General features: G+C 36.3%; 2 protein-coding genes across 2 annotated transcripts; one reads left to right on the top strand and one right to left on the bottom strand.

Annotated features, from left to right (window-relative positions):
* The first annotated feature begins 10,764 nt into the window (after positions 1-10,764).
* Positions 10,765-11,340, top strand: LOC129755852 (uncharacterized). Its single transcript, XM_055752544.1, has 3 exons — positions 10,765-10,911; positions 10,969-11,120; positions 11,180-11,340. Exons 1-3 carry the CDS (start codon positions 10,867-10,869, stop codon positions 11,286-11,288), a joined length of 306 nt encoding a protein of 101 aa, XP_055608519.1. The 5' UTR covers positions 10,765-10,866; the 3' UTR covers positions 11,289-11,340.
* Positions 11,341-13,179: 1,839 nt separating this feature from the next.
* LOC129753133 (uncharacterized) lies at positions 13,180-15,093 on the bottom strand. The gene is made up of 2 exons (XM_055748931.1): positions 13,662-15,093; positions 13,180-13,391 (listed from the first exon to the last, which is right to left on the bottom strand). The coding sequence occupies exons 1-2, from the start codon at positions 15,091-15,093 to the stop codon at positions 13,180-13,182; spliced, it is 1,644 nt and encodes a 547-aa protein (XP_055604906.1).
* Positions 15,094-15,413: the final 320 nt, after the last annotated feature.

A 15,413-nucleotide genomic window follows, 5' to 3' on the forward strand; every position in this document is an offset into this window, starting at 1 on the left:
AATATGTTATTAAATATATATGACCCATTCCAAGCACCCCTCAACTGGAGAACCGATTTTTATTTTTCATTATCCAAATATAAATTACATAGCGTTAGAAAGGTTATTTCTTGAGTGTCATTTTCCATTAAAAGATTTTCAGCTACCTTTTTTTAGGATTGAGTATGTTAACGTTGAAATTTAAAAAATTTAGTATGAAATTAAATTGATTTTTGCAAATATTCTTTATTTATAACATAACTTTGTCAAAAATCTAGCTATGTCAAAACAAATAACTGCAAAATGATGGTAGAAAAGCCATCTTTTAAGCATGATATAAGATAATTAACAGTTACTGCAAGTTTACGCTCTAGAATCGTTGATAAAGGTATCTATTTTTAAGCGTTGTGACGTCACGAAAATTCTACTGTTTTTAAATTTATGATTTACTGAAATTTCACATATTGTCGAAAATTGGAGGTCTCTTCAAACTTTTTGAGTGTAATTTAATGCAATTTACAGATTGAAAATCGGTTTAACAGGTTGTGAGTTGCACCCGGGTAAAGAATGCGTTGTGACGTCACGAAAATTTGTTTACTTTTTTTTCGAAAACGTTAAAGACTTTTTACTTCTACACTATGATAGTATTTCTTCAATACAAGTTCAACACAACAATGTGCTTCAATAAACGAATTCTATTATCAAGTTTTCAAAGAAACTAATTTTTTTTTTGCATTAACTTAGTTGTTTTTAAACATTTTTAATAAAACATACAAAACAGCGCTTAGAAACGGTTGATTCAAGAATAAACAAACGATCAAACAAATGAAATCCTCATCGATTTTGTGAAAGAATATTTGTGAATCACAAAGCAGATAGTTATCTGTGATTTGAATGAAAATCTTGTTAAAGATCAACTTCTTAATATATCTATGTTAGAATGGAAAACACCGCTAGTAGCTTCTATTCCTTTCTGGCATTATGTTCAAACGAAATAAGTTCCATGAAATAAATGTAATGAGATTCAAAAAATCTGGTAAACTGGTTAACTTAATAGATTAACTTTTTTATTAAAAAAATTTATTATAGATTATTAAAATAAATAAATTATAGATTTTCATAGAAAATTAATTAATAAAATTAATTAAATTATTTTAATAACTGCTTTTATTTAAATTTCTACCTCAAAGATTGTCACTAGAAAATCTAAATCGAACCCTGTGTTCACATAAAATCTCACAAAAGGGACTTTGAACTGAATTACAAAATTTAATAAATTCAAATATGTACTAGAACAAGATCTCATGCTAAATTTGGGTGAAATTATTCTAAGGGAAGGGGTTGCGCAACGCACTTGAAGTTTGTATGGAATTATGTAGATTTTGTTCGGCATGATAAAAAAAACCGTTTTTCGTCAATAATTTAGGTCTTTATCAACCAATTTTTTTTTAAATTTGAGTATTTTAAAGCTTTGATTATGACAATATTTCATCTGAGGAACGCGTTTCGATTAGAGTTATCATAAAACAGCTATAACGTTCATAATTAGCGTCGATTAACGGTTCTTTCATGTATTTTTTGTATTTGACCCATCAGAAGCTAATTTTTGAAACTCAAAAACCTCTTTAACTAAACCATTGTCGAAAAGGGATCTTGAGATAAACTATTTGTCATAATGAAAGTTTTGTGAATGACTATAATTAAAACAAACCAGCCGATAGGGACTTCAGAAATTGGTGCATAACTTGGTTTAATGTCCTTCCAACCCCAATTTTTCATTATTCCATACAAATTTTAGGCTCATTGTGCCCTCTATTTCCGTAGGCCAATGCCCAAATTTGGCACTGGACTTTGTGTTAGGCCTAGGGTCTATTTAAGCTTGCAACTTATAAGATTTTCATTAGATGGCTGATTTAGGCACTCTAGTGTCGATTAACTATCTTTGGAAAGATCGAAGGCTTTGAAATTATCATTTATTTTTACTTTCCTTTGCAATTAAAGATAAAAAAAAAAGATTCAGAAACACATTTCAACGCTTTTACGAACAAATACTTCCTAGTTTTTGTTTTGTCCTAAATAATATCTACATGATCGCATAAAAAAACTTCGAATAAAATTGATGTGAGCGGTGTTGAAAACCTTATCTGCTTATATGGCCTTTGACATTAAATTCCTGTTACTTTTTGGGAACAAATGGATCGATTTCATCACCAAATCACATTATTTATTAAGTTTTTAAGCATTTTAAGTAAATCAAGCATTCATTTTAAGATTACACTTTGATTTATTTCATGTAGCTAACCATCAAATTTCGTGACGTCACAACGCTTTGCAAAACCCTGCTTTAAAAAAATGGTGCGCTGTGACGTCACGAAACTGAATCGCTCTAAAATAAATTGAAATCAAAATTTGAAAAAATCAAAAACAGCTATTTGTTGGTTGTAATGAATCGATACTTTCCTGAAATTTTCATAAAATTTGATGAAATAGAAGAGCAGAAAATTGCGGCGTTGTAAAAAAAACTGAAAAGTGGGAAAAGAGGCGCGTTGTGACGTCACGATTCCTTTTGCTTATATTTTGTTAACTTTTCATTCTATACAAATACTTTTGGTTTAAAATTGTAGAGAATTAAATTTTGACCTTATAATATACAATTTTTAACAATGTACGATATGACCTGTAAAACTTACATACAATATACCAAAAAATTGTTTTGCAAACGTTGTGACGTCACGCTGGAATGGGTCATATATTTCGTATGGATTAAATGTATTGTATGTGTTGATGAAAGTATATTTTGAAAGAACGAGTCAAACAGGTGGCCTAGGTGGTCAACATTTACCTGGCCTGGGCAACTGATTGAACATTCTCATATAAGAGTTTCAATAAAGCACATCTTACCTGTTGGCCGTTTATGTCATTCGAACCCAAATGTTTTCTGTCGATACCTGGAACCGAACCCATTACGCCTAGCATATCAAAACCAGACTCGCACTAGCGTATTCGCTAGCGGCTTGACCACCTCGGCACAGAATTATGCTGGGGTTATGCGATAGTATACCAGCTAGTGACTTATTCTTTACATTTGCTTGAAGGTGCTTTTTGGAAAGCTGGAATGTCCTTCCAATACATAACCTTTTTTTGAAAACATAACCTTTTCAAAAACAATACTTTGAACTTCAAAGTTAGAAGTTGTTGTTGGTATAAAATTCACGCTCTGGACTTGTATTCAGTTCTTTTTAAGTAACTTCATTTTTTGTGAAAGGTTTTATGATAATCTTCGTGCTCATAGTTCTTTAGCGCAATATGTAGTAATCTAAGAAAAATCATTTTCGGGTGACAATATTGTTTGAATTTCAAAACCATTTAAATATATAAAAAAGCGATTATTTTGCATGGTATACCAAGTTCTAAAAAATCAAGTAACTAGAAAATCAGGAAATGCAAATTGTTGAAGAAACAATTTGCGATCTTTAGTCAAAAACCTGTAATGAAGAAAAAAAAAACAAAAAATATGTTTAATATTCCATTATAAAGAAAACCGATGGATAAAATACATTTAAAATGGTTTTACCCGTACATCATTTGTTGAATATGGTACGCGTCTGGAAGAGTAAACAAAACTGTAGGACTTAAATGGAGCTACCATTTTCATGCCACCTTCATACATAATTTCCATATCACATTTGTTCTGTAAACATTAAAAGTAATTGAAGCACATTCTGAAAGAAAGGGTTACAAACTAGGGTATTACATTGCATCATATTCAGAACATGCGTTTTATTACATAAGTGGTATGTAGAAAAAAGATGTTAATTTTTAATTCACTCAAAATGTGAAAATATTTTTTCCGGACAAATAAAATCTTTTCCGGGATTATAAGATTATATTCAAAATCTTCGCTGGTTGCATTTGAAAAATTCAAAATTCAAATTATTAAAATATATACTTTAACAACTCAAAAGTCACAAATTTGCACTAAATGTGACCCTTTAAAAATAAAATTCATTACAAAAAAAATATTTTTCAACTTTTATGCAGGATTTCTAACTGGGATTCGTAATTGCTATCATTTTTTTTTACTTTATGAAACGAATGGTTGATGATCTAGCCAAAAGAATTTGTTGTTGGTTTTCCCCAATATTTTTACAATTGTCAGCCATTTTGTTCAGTTAGAGGCTTATTTATCTGCATTATTTCAAAAATATCTCGACAGCATTATAATATAACATTGAAAATAATGATAATTTCATCAGGAAACATATACACTTTTTAAACGATGAAACATAAGAAAGCACACTTTGTAGCCCATAGACCTAACTAAAGGTGCTACCATTGCATGATGTTGCAAATTTGCAACAATTAATAAAAGGCCATTATATCAGCCAAAAAATGAAAAAAATCTTCAAATTGTATTCAATTGTGTTAATTGCATAACTGAAAATGCGAATATATTTTTTTCAGACAAATTTTTTTTTCGCAGTGTGAATTGGACTAGGTCAAAACTATGAAAAATAAGCCTTTTTAAATATTTCATATTGTTCAAATTCAAGTTGGTCTAGTTCGTATATGTATACTCAGAAAGTAATTTTTTTTTTAATTCAACGTTATCTTGAAGTTAGAAATATTATTGCCATGAAGAAAAAAGTTGACTATATGGTTTTTTGTAAAAGTTACAACAGCTTTAATTAATTGTTGCAAATTTGTTACTTTATGAAACGAAGGGTTAAATTAAAATTTTAACATTTTTCACCAAGAAAATTGCAATTTATTAGAAATTTCCCGTTAATAACTTAAATATTTAAAAATGGCCATTAGATGACATCTACCTATCTCAAAAAATAAATTTTTGATCATTTTGTTGTTATTTCAATGTGTTTGGGTTTCATATATTTCAATCTATATGCACTCAAAATTCAGCCTTTAATCCAATCATGAGTTCTCATTATTATAATATTATTGGCATAAGGCTATGATCATTTAGTATCCGGGCAGTTACAAACGATTGTATTTTAAAAACTATTCATTTGATCGAAAAACTTTCTATGGAGGAAATGAAGGTGTTAATATGACATCTTTATATATAAAAATGAATTTCTGTCTGTCTGTCTGTCTGTCTGTCTGTCTGTCTGTCTGTCTGTCTGTCTGTCTGTCTGTCTGTTCCTTATAGACTCGGAAACTACTGAACCGATTTGCGTGAAACTTGGCAGGTGGGGGTATTGGAGGCAGGGGAAGGTTCCTATTATAGTTTGAGACCCCTTCCTCTCTCAGGAAGGGGGAGAGGCCTCCCAAACAAAAGACAATTGTTTGCATAACTCGAGAAACCAACAAGCAAATGGTAATAAACTTGACATGGGGTGGTACTTGGGATAGGAAGGGGAGAGGGGGACTATCTTACTATTTTTCATATAACTCGGAAACTAATGAAGATATTGAAACCAAATTTAGCATGGGAAGGTATTTGGATACGAAAAATATTTCAATGATTATTTGAGACCCCTCCCTCTTTTCAGTAGAAAGGAGGAGGGGGCCTCTTTCATATTTTTACATATAACTCAAAAATTGATAATGCAAATGAAACCAAATTTGACATGGGAGGGTATTTGGATACGAAGAATATTTCTACGATTATCTGGGACCCCTCCCTCTTTCCAGTAGGGAGATATAAAGGGGGGCCTTTTTATAATTTTTTACATAACTCAATAACTAATTAAGCAAATGGAACCAAATTTGGCATGAGCGGGTATTTGGGAACGTGAATATTCTTATGATTGTTTGAAACCCCTTCCTTTTTCCAGCGGGGAGAAAAGACAGAGGGAGCGTAGTTTCATACAGTTATTACTGCACAACTCAAGAGCTACAACAGCAAATGGAACCAAATTTGGCATGGAACGATATTTGGGTACGAGAAATGCTTCTATGAATATTTGGTATCCCTCACTCCTTCAAAGAGGTGGATGAAAAGGGGGAGGAGAGGTCTCCCTTACAATTTCCAGTATAACTGGAGAGTTGATCGATCAAATTGAACCATATTTGGCATGTGAGGGTATTTGGATACGAGAAGTGTTTCTATTATAAATTGAAGCCCCATCTGTTTTAGCGGAAAGATATAAAGGGGGAAAGGGGGGCTCCCATACAATATTTTGCATAGCTCGAGAATTAATTGAGCAAATGAAACCAAATTTGGCATCAAAAAGTATTTGAGTACGAAAAATTCTTTTTTATATGTGAAACAATTCCTTTCTTGCAGTAGGATGATAGAATTGGGAATATGGGAAGGGAAGAGGAGGCTTACACTTAACTTTTTTTTTTACAAAATCCGAGAAATGGACAAAACTTAACATGGAAAATCATTTTGGTATGATTCTATGATTATCTGACACATTTTCAGTGAGTAGGTACAAAGGAGAAGGGAGGTGAGCCCAATACAATTTTGTTAGCATAAGTTCTCAATTTATGCTAACGAAGCCAACAAATGGAAACAAATATGACATGGAAAAGTACTCGGTCACGAGATATGTTTCTACGATTGTTAAAGACCCTTACGCTTTACAGTGTAGAGAGGGGAAGAAAGGAGGAGGCTCCATATACATTTTGTTGTAAAGCTTAAAAACTTATCAACCAATGCAATGGTACTATATTTGATATAAAAGGATTTTTGGGAACGAAAAAAATGAGTATGATTATTAAAGATCACGACCTCCATTCAGCAGATGGTGAAGGAAAGAACAGGGGAGGGGGCTCCCTTATCAGTTTTTTAGCATAAATCCAGAACATATCAAGCAAAAACAACCATATTTGATAAGTTAAATTGTTTGCGTACGATTAATTTGAGACCCTCCAGACAGATTAACATTATCAGATCTTTAACACAAATTTATTGATCAAGATTAATAAAATTTGTTTGAATCATATTTTTGATGCAATCATATTTATGTTGCAATTCAAAACTCCAGCTGCGGCTCTCATTTTATAGCGGTTGCTTATGAATTATATTATAATTTGATTTAAAATAATGCCAACAAACCAATAAAAATTTGAATAATTTTTAAAAATATAATTTGATTTTGAAAGGTGTAGCAAAGCACACCGGGTCAGCTAGTTTAATATAAAAATATTAAAAAATATATTTATCAATGATTTCAAGAAATACTCTAACTTTTTCATAAAATCTCTTTTTTATCTTTGCACACTTTTTTCAGTCATGTATTGATCCATTATTTTTACCACAGAAGCAAAACCCTTGCAAAATCATGATGTTTTACACAAACTCATCTGGAAAAAGCAATTGGAATCTAGTTGAAACCTTTTCATTAGTAGGCATCTCGAAGAATTTGATCTCTTAAATCCGGTTTTAACATAAATTTCTTCGTCCATCAGGACACATCTGTCACATTGCGTAAAAACCGGTTGCACATGTTGCAATCTAAGGAACTGTGCACTATTAGTTATTTACTAGGTGTCTACTAGTCGGAAAACACTTTTTGACTGACGGAAGTGGATAAATTGCATTATTTAAGGGGCCTGCATTCAGTTATCCCCAATAACCATAGACTTTTTACCATATTTAAGATCAAGGGTTCCATTCCGATGCTTGATTTGAACTTCGTGTGGATTCTAGAGTGGCTCCTTATACTTCTTAACGATTCGGTCCAAAAAAGAATCAGAAAAAAATCAACAGTTTATGAGTTTTCAAGTCAAAAATGAAGAGTTTCTGAGGCGCAAAATGCGCAAAATGTGCAAATTTGTGCAAAATTATTTTTACCATGTCTTTTTGCATCGTAAATATCTCAAACACACATTAACTTAAAAATCTGACAAAAATAGGCAAGATAGTCCTTTTCATAAACAACACAACGCTGCTAAAGTTTTGCATATCCGAGCTCTTATAACGTAGCTATCACCGAAATAAAGTGTCCGGATACTAAATGATCATAGCCACAGGATGTGAATGCCAGCGGCGATGAATCGATTTGAGACCGCCGGTAATAACCCCGAAGAGAAACCGGATTGCGTATGACTGAAGGGAACAAAATAAAATCATTTCATGTCCCTTCCTTTCCCATCACAAGATAAATGAGGATGGAAACAATGAATGAATGAATTGATCCGCTCGGTCAATGCTGTGTGTGCGTATGTAGGGCACCATTACGAAATCTACAGAGAAAAAAAAATACATTTTCTTGTTTCTAAACATATGCAAACACCTTCCGGCCTAGCTGCCCGGCTATGTGTGTTTATGTAAGCTGGCAGTAGGAAACCAAAGCACGGTTTCTCGTTTCCAATTCTTTTTCCCATCATGACCTACTGGAAAACCTCCGGCTAGACACTGGGCGTCTTTTTTGTGATGAGCAGTGCAGAAACACTATGAAAATAAACCCTTGTTTTCCATCTGTTTCAGGTGGTACACAGGCTAAGCTGTCGAATGGCAAGATGAAGATAGAAAATAGTTGTGAGTTCGATTTAAACCGACGACATTTTATTTTAAACTTTCTTTTTTTCCAAAATGAACTATCGAATAAATCGAAAATGCCATAAAATGCTTGAATGTGTGTTTATAATACCTTATGGTTTTGAATCTTGACTTAAACATTCAGTCAGCGAAACTTTTTTTTTTTGTAGAGAAATGAATCCAACTGTGTTAGATGAAATTTCAGGGACTAGATAAGAGAAAATAGATGTTGAAAAACATGCGAAAAAAATTCGCTTTGTCTCCCGGTAGGACTTGAACCCACATCTTGCGCCTCTCCGGGGCCCATGTATTAACATTCTACTACAGGAGACCAACCTGGCGAATGAATATTATATTGGTTGAGTGTCGATGTCTATCGGAATGAAGGGAATAGTTCTCCCATGTGATCATAATCATTTTTCTTTGTCTATTTCTACTCCCATCATTTCATCTTACGGTAGTTGGGATCAAGTTTGGACATTTTAAAGCACGGCAAGATTTGCATTGCCTTCTCATATCCTGCACGGGTTGTCAGTTATGATGAGAAATGATGCGTTTTGCCTTATTTGGATATCCAGCCAATTTCGGTGTTTGGTACCGCCTTAGGGGCTGTCCATTAATGATGTCACGCAAAATTTGGAAAAAATTTACTCCCCCTCCCCCCTCTGTCACATATTGTCACAAATTCCGTAACCCCCCTTTTGTATTACGTCACGTTTTCCTAACCCCCCCCCCCCCCCCCCCGGAGTAAAATTTTCAACTCATAGAAATTTGATTAAAAATGTTGCTTTTTTTTAAATTCATCAGTTTTATTCAAAGAATTGAAAAAAAGGTTAACAACTTTTAACAATCCTTCAATCATTGCTTAAAACACATTTCAATCATGAGTCCAAGGATTATGTTGATGACTTTCCATATCAATGACCAAATCTCTATCCAACCATCCAAATCTAGTTCCTCTTCTTCAATCCATTCGCAATCAAAATCTTCTCCACAGGTTAGAATTGCCAAGCAATCCTGTTCCCGTTTTGCCACAATTTAAGTGGAAAGGACTTTCCTGAGTGTTGCAGTGAAAGTCTTCTTGTGAGCTTTCCTATGCTAATCAAATTTACCAAAAGTGATTACGTGAGTATTATTCATTAAATGAATGGTGCAAGTATAGTTTTATTGAATTTAGGATAAAATTATTTGTTATTGTTTTGCTGCGTTTTTTTTTTGTAATGATAAGTGATGTCACGCTCAAGCTGAACCCCCCCCCCCATGTCACAAATTGTCACAAAAATCAAAACCCCCCCTCCCCCCCTAACGCGTGACATCATTTATGGACGGCCCCTTATTTCTATTTTTAACTGCGACCCAGAGATGGGTCTTGACTCAAACATTCAGTCAGCGAAAATTTTTTTTTTTTATTTTGTAGAGAAATGAATCCAACTGTGTTACATGAATTTCTCTACAAAAAAAAATTTTTTTTCGCTGACTGAATGTTTGAGTCAAGACCCATCTCTGGGTCTGTTTGAAATTGGTATTACGATTCCGTCATGTTTGGAAGCCCCGCAGTGAGACGTGCTAACGGTCCAAGATTCTCTTTTTCTCACGTCTCACTGCTACACCGTAGAGCATAAGTGCGAAAACCAGAGAGCCGAACTGGTTGATATAAACAAACGGCAATAAAGCATAATTTTGCAACCACCGAACAGTAAACGTCGCGAAATTATGCACAAAAAATGTTTTATAATGCACTAGAGTGGACTGTAAACACTCTTTTCTAATCTATAAGGCCATAAGCCAACACCAAAAAATTCACTTCACCCCTTTCCGACACTGGGGGACCAATTTAGTTTACACTATGTGGGCTTTCGGACGGAGTATAGATTTCGCGACGTTTACTGTTCGGTGGTTGCAAAATTATGCTTTATTGCCGTTTGTTTATATCAACCAGTTCGGCTCTCTGGTTTTCGCACTTATGCTCTACGGTGTAGCAGTGAGACGTGAGAAAAAGAGAATCTTGGACCGTTAGCACGTCTCACTGCGGGGCTTCCAAACATGACGGAATCGTAATACCAATTTCAAACATTCCGGCCCCCTTGAAACCACCGGATTTCAACCACAATTCTTACAAACTATAACAATTCATAAATTTTAATCAATCAAATTAATACTCTACGTTATATAATTCAAATGCAAAGTTTTTTTTTTGCCAAATTCACTAACTATCTATTAAGGGTGATAAACCCGTTTGCCCCCTTTTCACACCTACGCCCATGGAGAACATTCTCTCCCAAAATCTCCAATCTGGTTTGTTTTGATTTGGAATTTCTGGTGTGACTCGATAAATTCACGCTGCTAATCATTTGGTCTCAACAAATTCCGAAATAACGTCTTAAATTTCGGGTTTTTGGCTTTATATTTCCTACGGATCCGTCCAAACCGGTAAGATGGGACTCATGGGAATCGGAATTATCGAGCTGCTATTCCGACAGGTAAGTTTTTCATCCATTTTCTTGAGCCCAGTGGTGAACATTGACACGTATTTACAGCTGCCTATGCACCTTGCCCAGGCGAAGGATTCGTTGCATTTCGAGTCGTGGGAGTTAACCATCAAATTCATCGATAGTTTACAGCTGCCCGCTGGAAATAAGCGCCAAACATTTAACCCAAGTTCATCAAATATCCAACCCAAGTCGATCAGGTGAGTTTTTTTCCAGATGCTCAATTATTTGGTAGCGGTAACTTCACATTTCGTTCCAGATGTTTGGGCCAGCAACATGTTTACCGTGCGATGGTGCTACGTTGGAATAAAGACTTCAGGTCGGACTTAATTGATCAGTCCAAGCCCGCTTATCGTTCCGGAATTTGAAGTGTAGCTGTACCGATAAAATCAGGCTCATGAAACGAAATAAAAAATAATTGGATGAATACCGTGGCGCTTATATTCAACATCGATCACAAAATACGACTCGTTTTCTGTTCATGCAAAACTTTGCCAACCATTTCGTGTAAGGGCGATCAAAGGAAATCATACATGTTTCAATTATGCTGGTGAGTTTACAAAGACTTTGGCCCTGAATTAAGCCTCCAAATTTTGAAACGAATTTTTACTGAATATTCTTTGTATTCAACCAAAATTTTGAAGACACTTGCTGTTTTACTTCTCTGACTCATGCAATCTGACATATTCGACGAATTCCAATTTATTTCATACTTAGTCGGTTCATTTTGAAACCTTTTCCTGAAACAACTTTGCATCTAGCCATTTTCCTATTGAAATTTCTCCGGGTTTTCCAAAGAGTGTTGATTAACGATAAAGGAAACTAGGGGGAAATGGATAATAATCTGCTTCAACGGTGTTACATTGACTGACGGCAAGTGTGAATAAACCTGTCAATTGATCTTGGATATTTTTCTGTAGCACGGAACATACTCGTGAGCCTTCTTTCTCCACACAACAATGATGTTTTGTCGACCAACCTCATTTAGCGAACTACAACCAGTAGATGTGTTTCAAGTATCGGTAGTGGAACATTCGAAAACCGACCCCTTACGCGCATCATACAAATTTGAACAAAGGAGTTAAGCTTAGCGACTCTCGAACACCATTCCACGTTAATTCTTCTCACACTCAAGCTGAGCGTTAAATCTGAAGCGAAGAGTCAATGCGATATTACGGACCAAACTCGTAAGCGACGACTTCAGACCAAAATTCCATTCGGGGTTCATATTTTGCTCTTAGTTCATAGTTATTGAACGTTTTTCGATAAACGACGGGTCTATGATCTCTTGGCCTTATTGCTGCCAATATTGCTGAGCAGATGTCTGCCGCGAAAAAAGTTACAAATGAGCCAATATTGACTCGGCTATAACCAACAAAAATATCTGAACATCTGACAAATCGTACTCAAAATCTGACTCAAATCTTTACAAATTTCAAAAAATCTTTCCAACAATGCTTGTAAGTTTGAGTAAAACTCCCGTAACAAGAAGCTTGTCTTCTTTGACACTGTGTGCCCCAATAAGACAGTCGTCTACAAAAAAAAACTATATTATCAGTTCTCAAACCAATCGAATTACTTGCTGATCCGTCTTTAGTCGGCTGTTTCAGACACTTTTCCGCCAAATACGGAAAACACCCAGCTCCGTATGTAACCGTCGTTAATTCGTCGGTCTTTACTGGTTCTTCTGATGTATCTCGTCACCTGTCCGCTGAGTATGTTGACCCGGTTGCTGAACATGTGCCATCCTGACCTCTCGACGTCGGCACTGATGGCGTATCGGTGCAAACGGAATCGCATGATGACAGACAACAAATCGTTCTGCACAGTAGGCCCCACCATCGAAAAATCGTTAAACGAAACGACCGTTGAGGTGCGACACGACGCATCAAAATACTTTGTAGATGTACTTTCCGGTTTCAACACTACATGACGTGGAAGATAACAACCAGGTTAAAATTCTGACACATTCTGAACGTTTTTTTCTGACTTTTCCGACTAATCTCGGACCCATTCTGACAAATATCAACTGACACATCTTAAGTTTCTTTCATATGTCCCATCGACAAATTTTCATTGATACACTCCCAAACCAAGGCCTTAAGTTCTGCCCTTTGCAGATTCCCTTCAATATCTGTTCATAAACTGACTCATCAACCGACAATATACTGGTTTTTACTGCATGGTTCTAACTCCCAGAACTTGTCCAATGTCTTTCAAACTCGCAGTAGAAATAACAAACCATTCTGAACCATTTGTCTATGCAACAGATTCAACGGAACTATCCGGAACTCTCCCGGAAACAACCCATCCAAACTCGGTTTCTTGCAGAGTTGGACCATCGTTCGAAACCTTACATTTGCCTGATCGCAACAAATCGCAGAAGTACTCTGCCCCAATAATCATATCTATCGGACCCGGGCTCCAAAACTCAGGGTCCGCCAATACCAAATCATGAGGAATCTTACACCCTTTGAGAGATACTTTGGTGGTGGGCAGATTACTTGTAATCTTAGGTAACACATGAAAACTCATATCTTCCGAAAATGAAGAAATTTCTGACACACGAGGCCGAACTCTCGCCTCAACTGACTCAATCGATTTAGCTGACTGATTTCCAATACCTTGGACTCTCAAAACATTCCGACTTCTTCGGAGATTCAATCTTTTCGCAAAGCTTTTCGTAACAAAACAATATTCGGAACACGAATCCAACAATGTTCTCGCAAACGCATGGTTACCAAACCGATCTTCAACCCGCACTACAGCGGTTGACATTAAAACTCTAGGTGAACGATATTTAGCGCAATCCGGCCTTGGTGCCGCATTAAACGTAAAAGAATTGTCTGTGGTGTGTTGTGGTTGAGTGTGGCGAATACGTGTTTGTATTATGGGGTAGGAATTAGTGGAATTCTCTTGTGCTTGAAGATTTGTGTGCGAGGGTTGACTTTGTTGATTCTGTCTAATCGAATTGTGTTCATGACCTTGCCCAGAAGGTCCTGGAAGATTTTCATTATGAAACGATTGACTGTTGACTGTCGACTGGTTTTGTGAAACGGAGCTCTGACTCGAAAAACTGTTAAAACTTTTGTGCAGCATCGAATGGTGCTTTCTGTTGCACTCACGACATGGTCCTTTGCTACAACGATCCGCAAAGTGACCAGAACCCAAACAATTGATGCAGAGCCGCTTCATCTTGACCACTTCAAAGCGCTGGGGTACTGACATCGCTCTGAACTTGCTGCACGTAGATGCTGGATGGAACGAATTACCACAGAACACACAGTTGTTCTGAATTCTCGATGTGGTGTGAACGGTTGTACGATAGCGACGACTTTCGATGTCTTCTGACCTAGTCGGTGCTATCGATTGCAGAACCAATGCCTGATCCCTCAGAAAGTCCATCACCTTCTGGTACGTCGGAACATCCTTAGAGTTGTGATGACTCTCCCACTGACGAAGGGTAACCGAATCTAGGCGAGCGCAAACCATGTATGCCAGCATTGTCGACCACTTCTCTGTGTCCTCGCCCATCTTGCCCAGCATCTGTATGTTGCGATCAAAATCACTGACAAGGCGGTTCAGAGCTTCACCGCTTTCCTTCTTCAGAGGCTCGATACCAAAGAGTGCGTCCAAATACGCCTTCACAATTAACTTCTTGTTTTCGTACCTTTTCTCAAGCATGTTGCAAGCTACCTGGTAATTATCAGAAGACAACTCGATAGAACTTATCTCCTGAAGCGCTTCGCCACTTATTGCTGATCGTAGATACGTAAATTTATCGATATCAGAGAGACGTTCGTTGTTGTGAATCAAGCTGAAGAACATGTCTCGAAACGGAATCCAATCACGAAGCTTCCCGTCGAAACCTGGCAGCTTGATGTCAGGCAGCTTAACGCGTGACATGGTTTCAGTTCCTTCCCCTGATCCAGAAGAACTCAGCGACTCATTCTTCTTCGGACGTAGAGCCAAGAGTGCTGCTTTCAATGCGCAGTACTGCCCTTCCATTTCCAGCGTTTCTTCGTCGAATTTTGCCTCACGTTCTTCAGCCTGCCTCTGAAGCCTGCGTTTCTTTGCTGCCTCTGATTCCTTGGTATCTTCTTTCTCCCCGTCACTGTCGGCAGCATCCAAAAGCACCTCCAATTTCTGCCTTACCAGGTAGTACTTTTTCATGGTCGACTCTAACAGACACAATCTGACTTCAATCTGGGATTCATGAAGCTCTTGCTTATAATCTCGCACGAAATAAGCGACTCCTTTAATTGAGGCTCTCAACTGGCGCTCTTGCTTCCTCAAAATGCTGTAGTCTTCCATTTTGCAAGTTATTTTATTCCAAAACTTGTGAATAACTTAAATCCGAATATCACAGACCACGAAGATATGTCTGTGAAACCACTTAACTCGATCTGCACCAATAGGAATTCAACAATTCCAATCCGACACAATACTGGTTGAATCACAAATTTGATTCACTCTATATTCAAACACAATCT

The sequence above is a fragment of the Uranotaenia lowii genome, chromosome 3, assembly GCF_029784155.1.
Source record: "Uranotaenia lowii strain MFRU-FL chromosome 3, ASM2978415v1, whole genome shotgun sequence".
NCBI classification, from domain to species: domain Eukaryota; kingdom Metazoa; phylum Arthropoda; class Insecta; order Diptera; family Culicidae; genus Uranotaenia; species Uranotaenia lowii.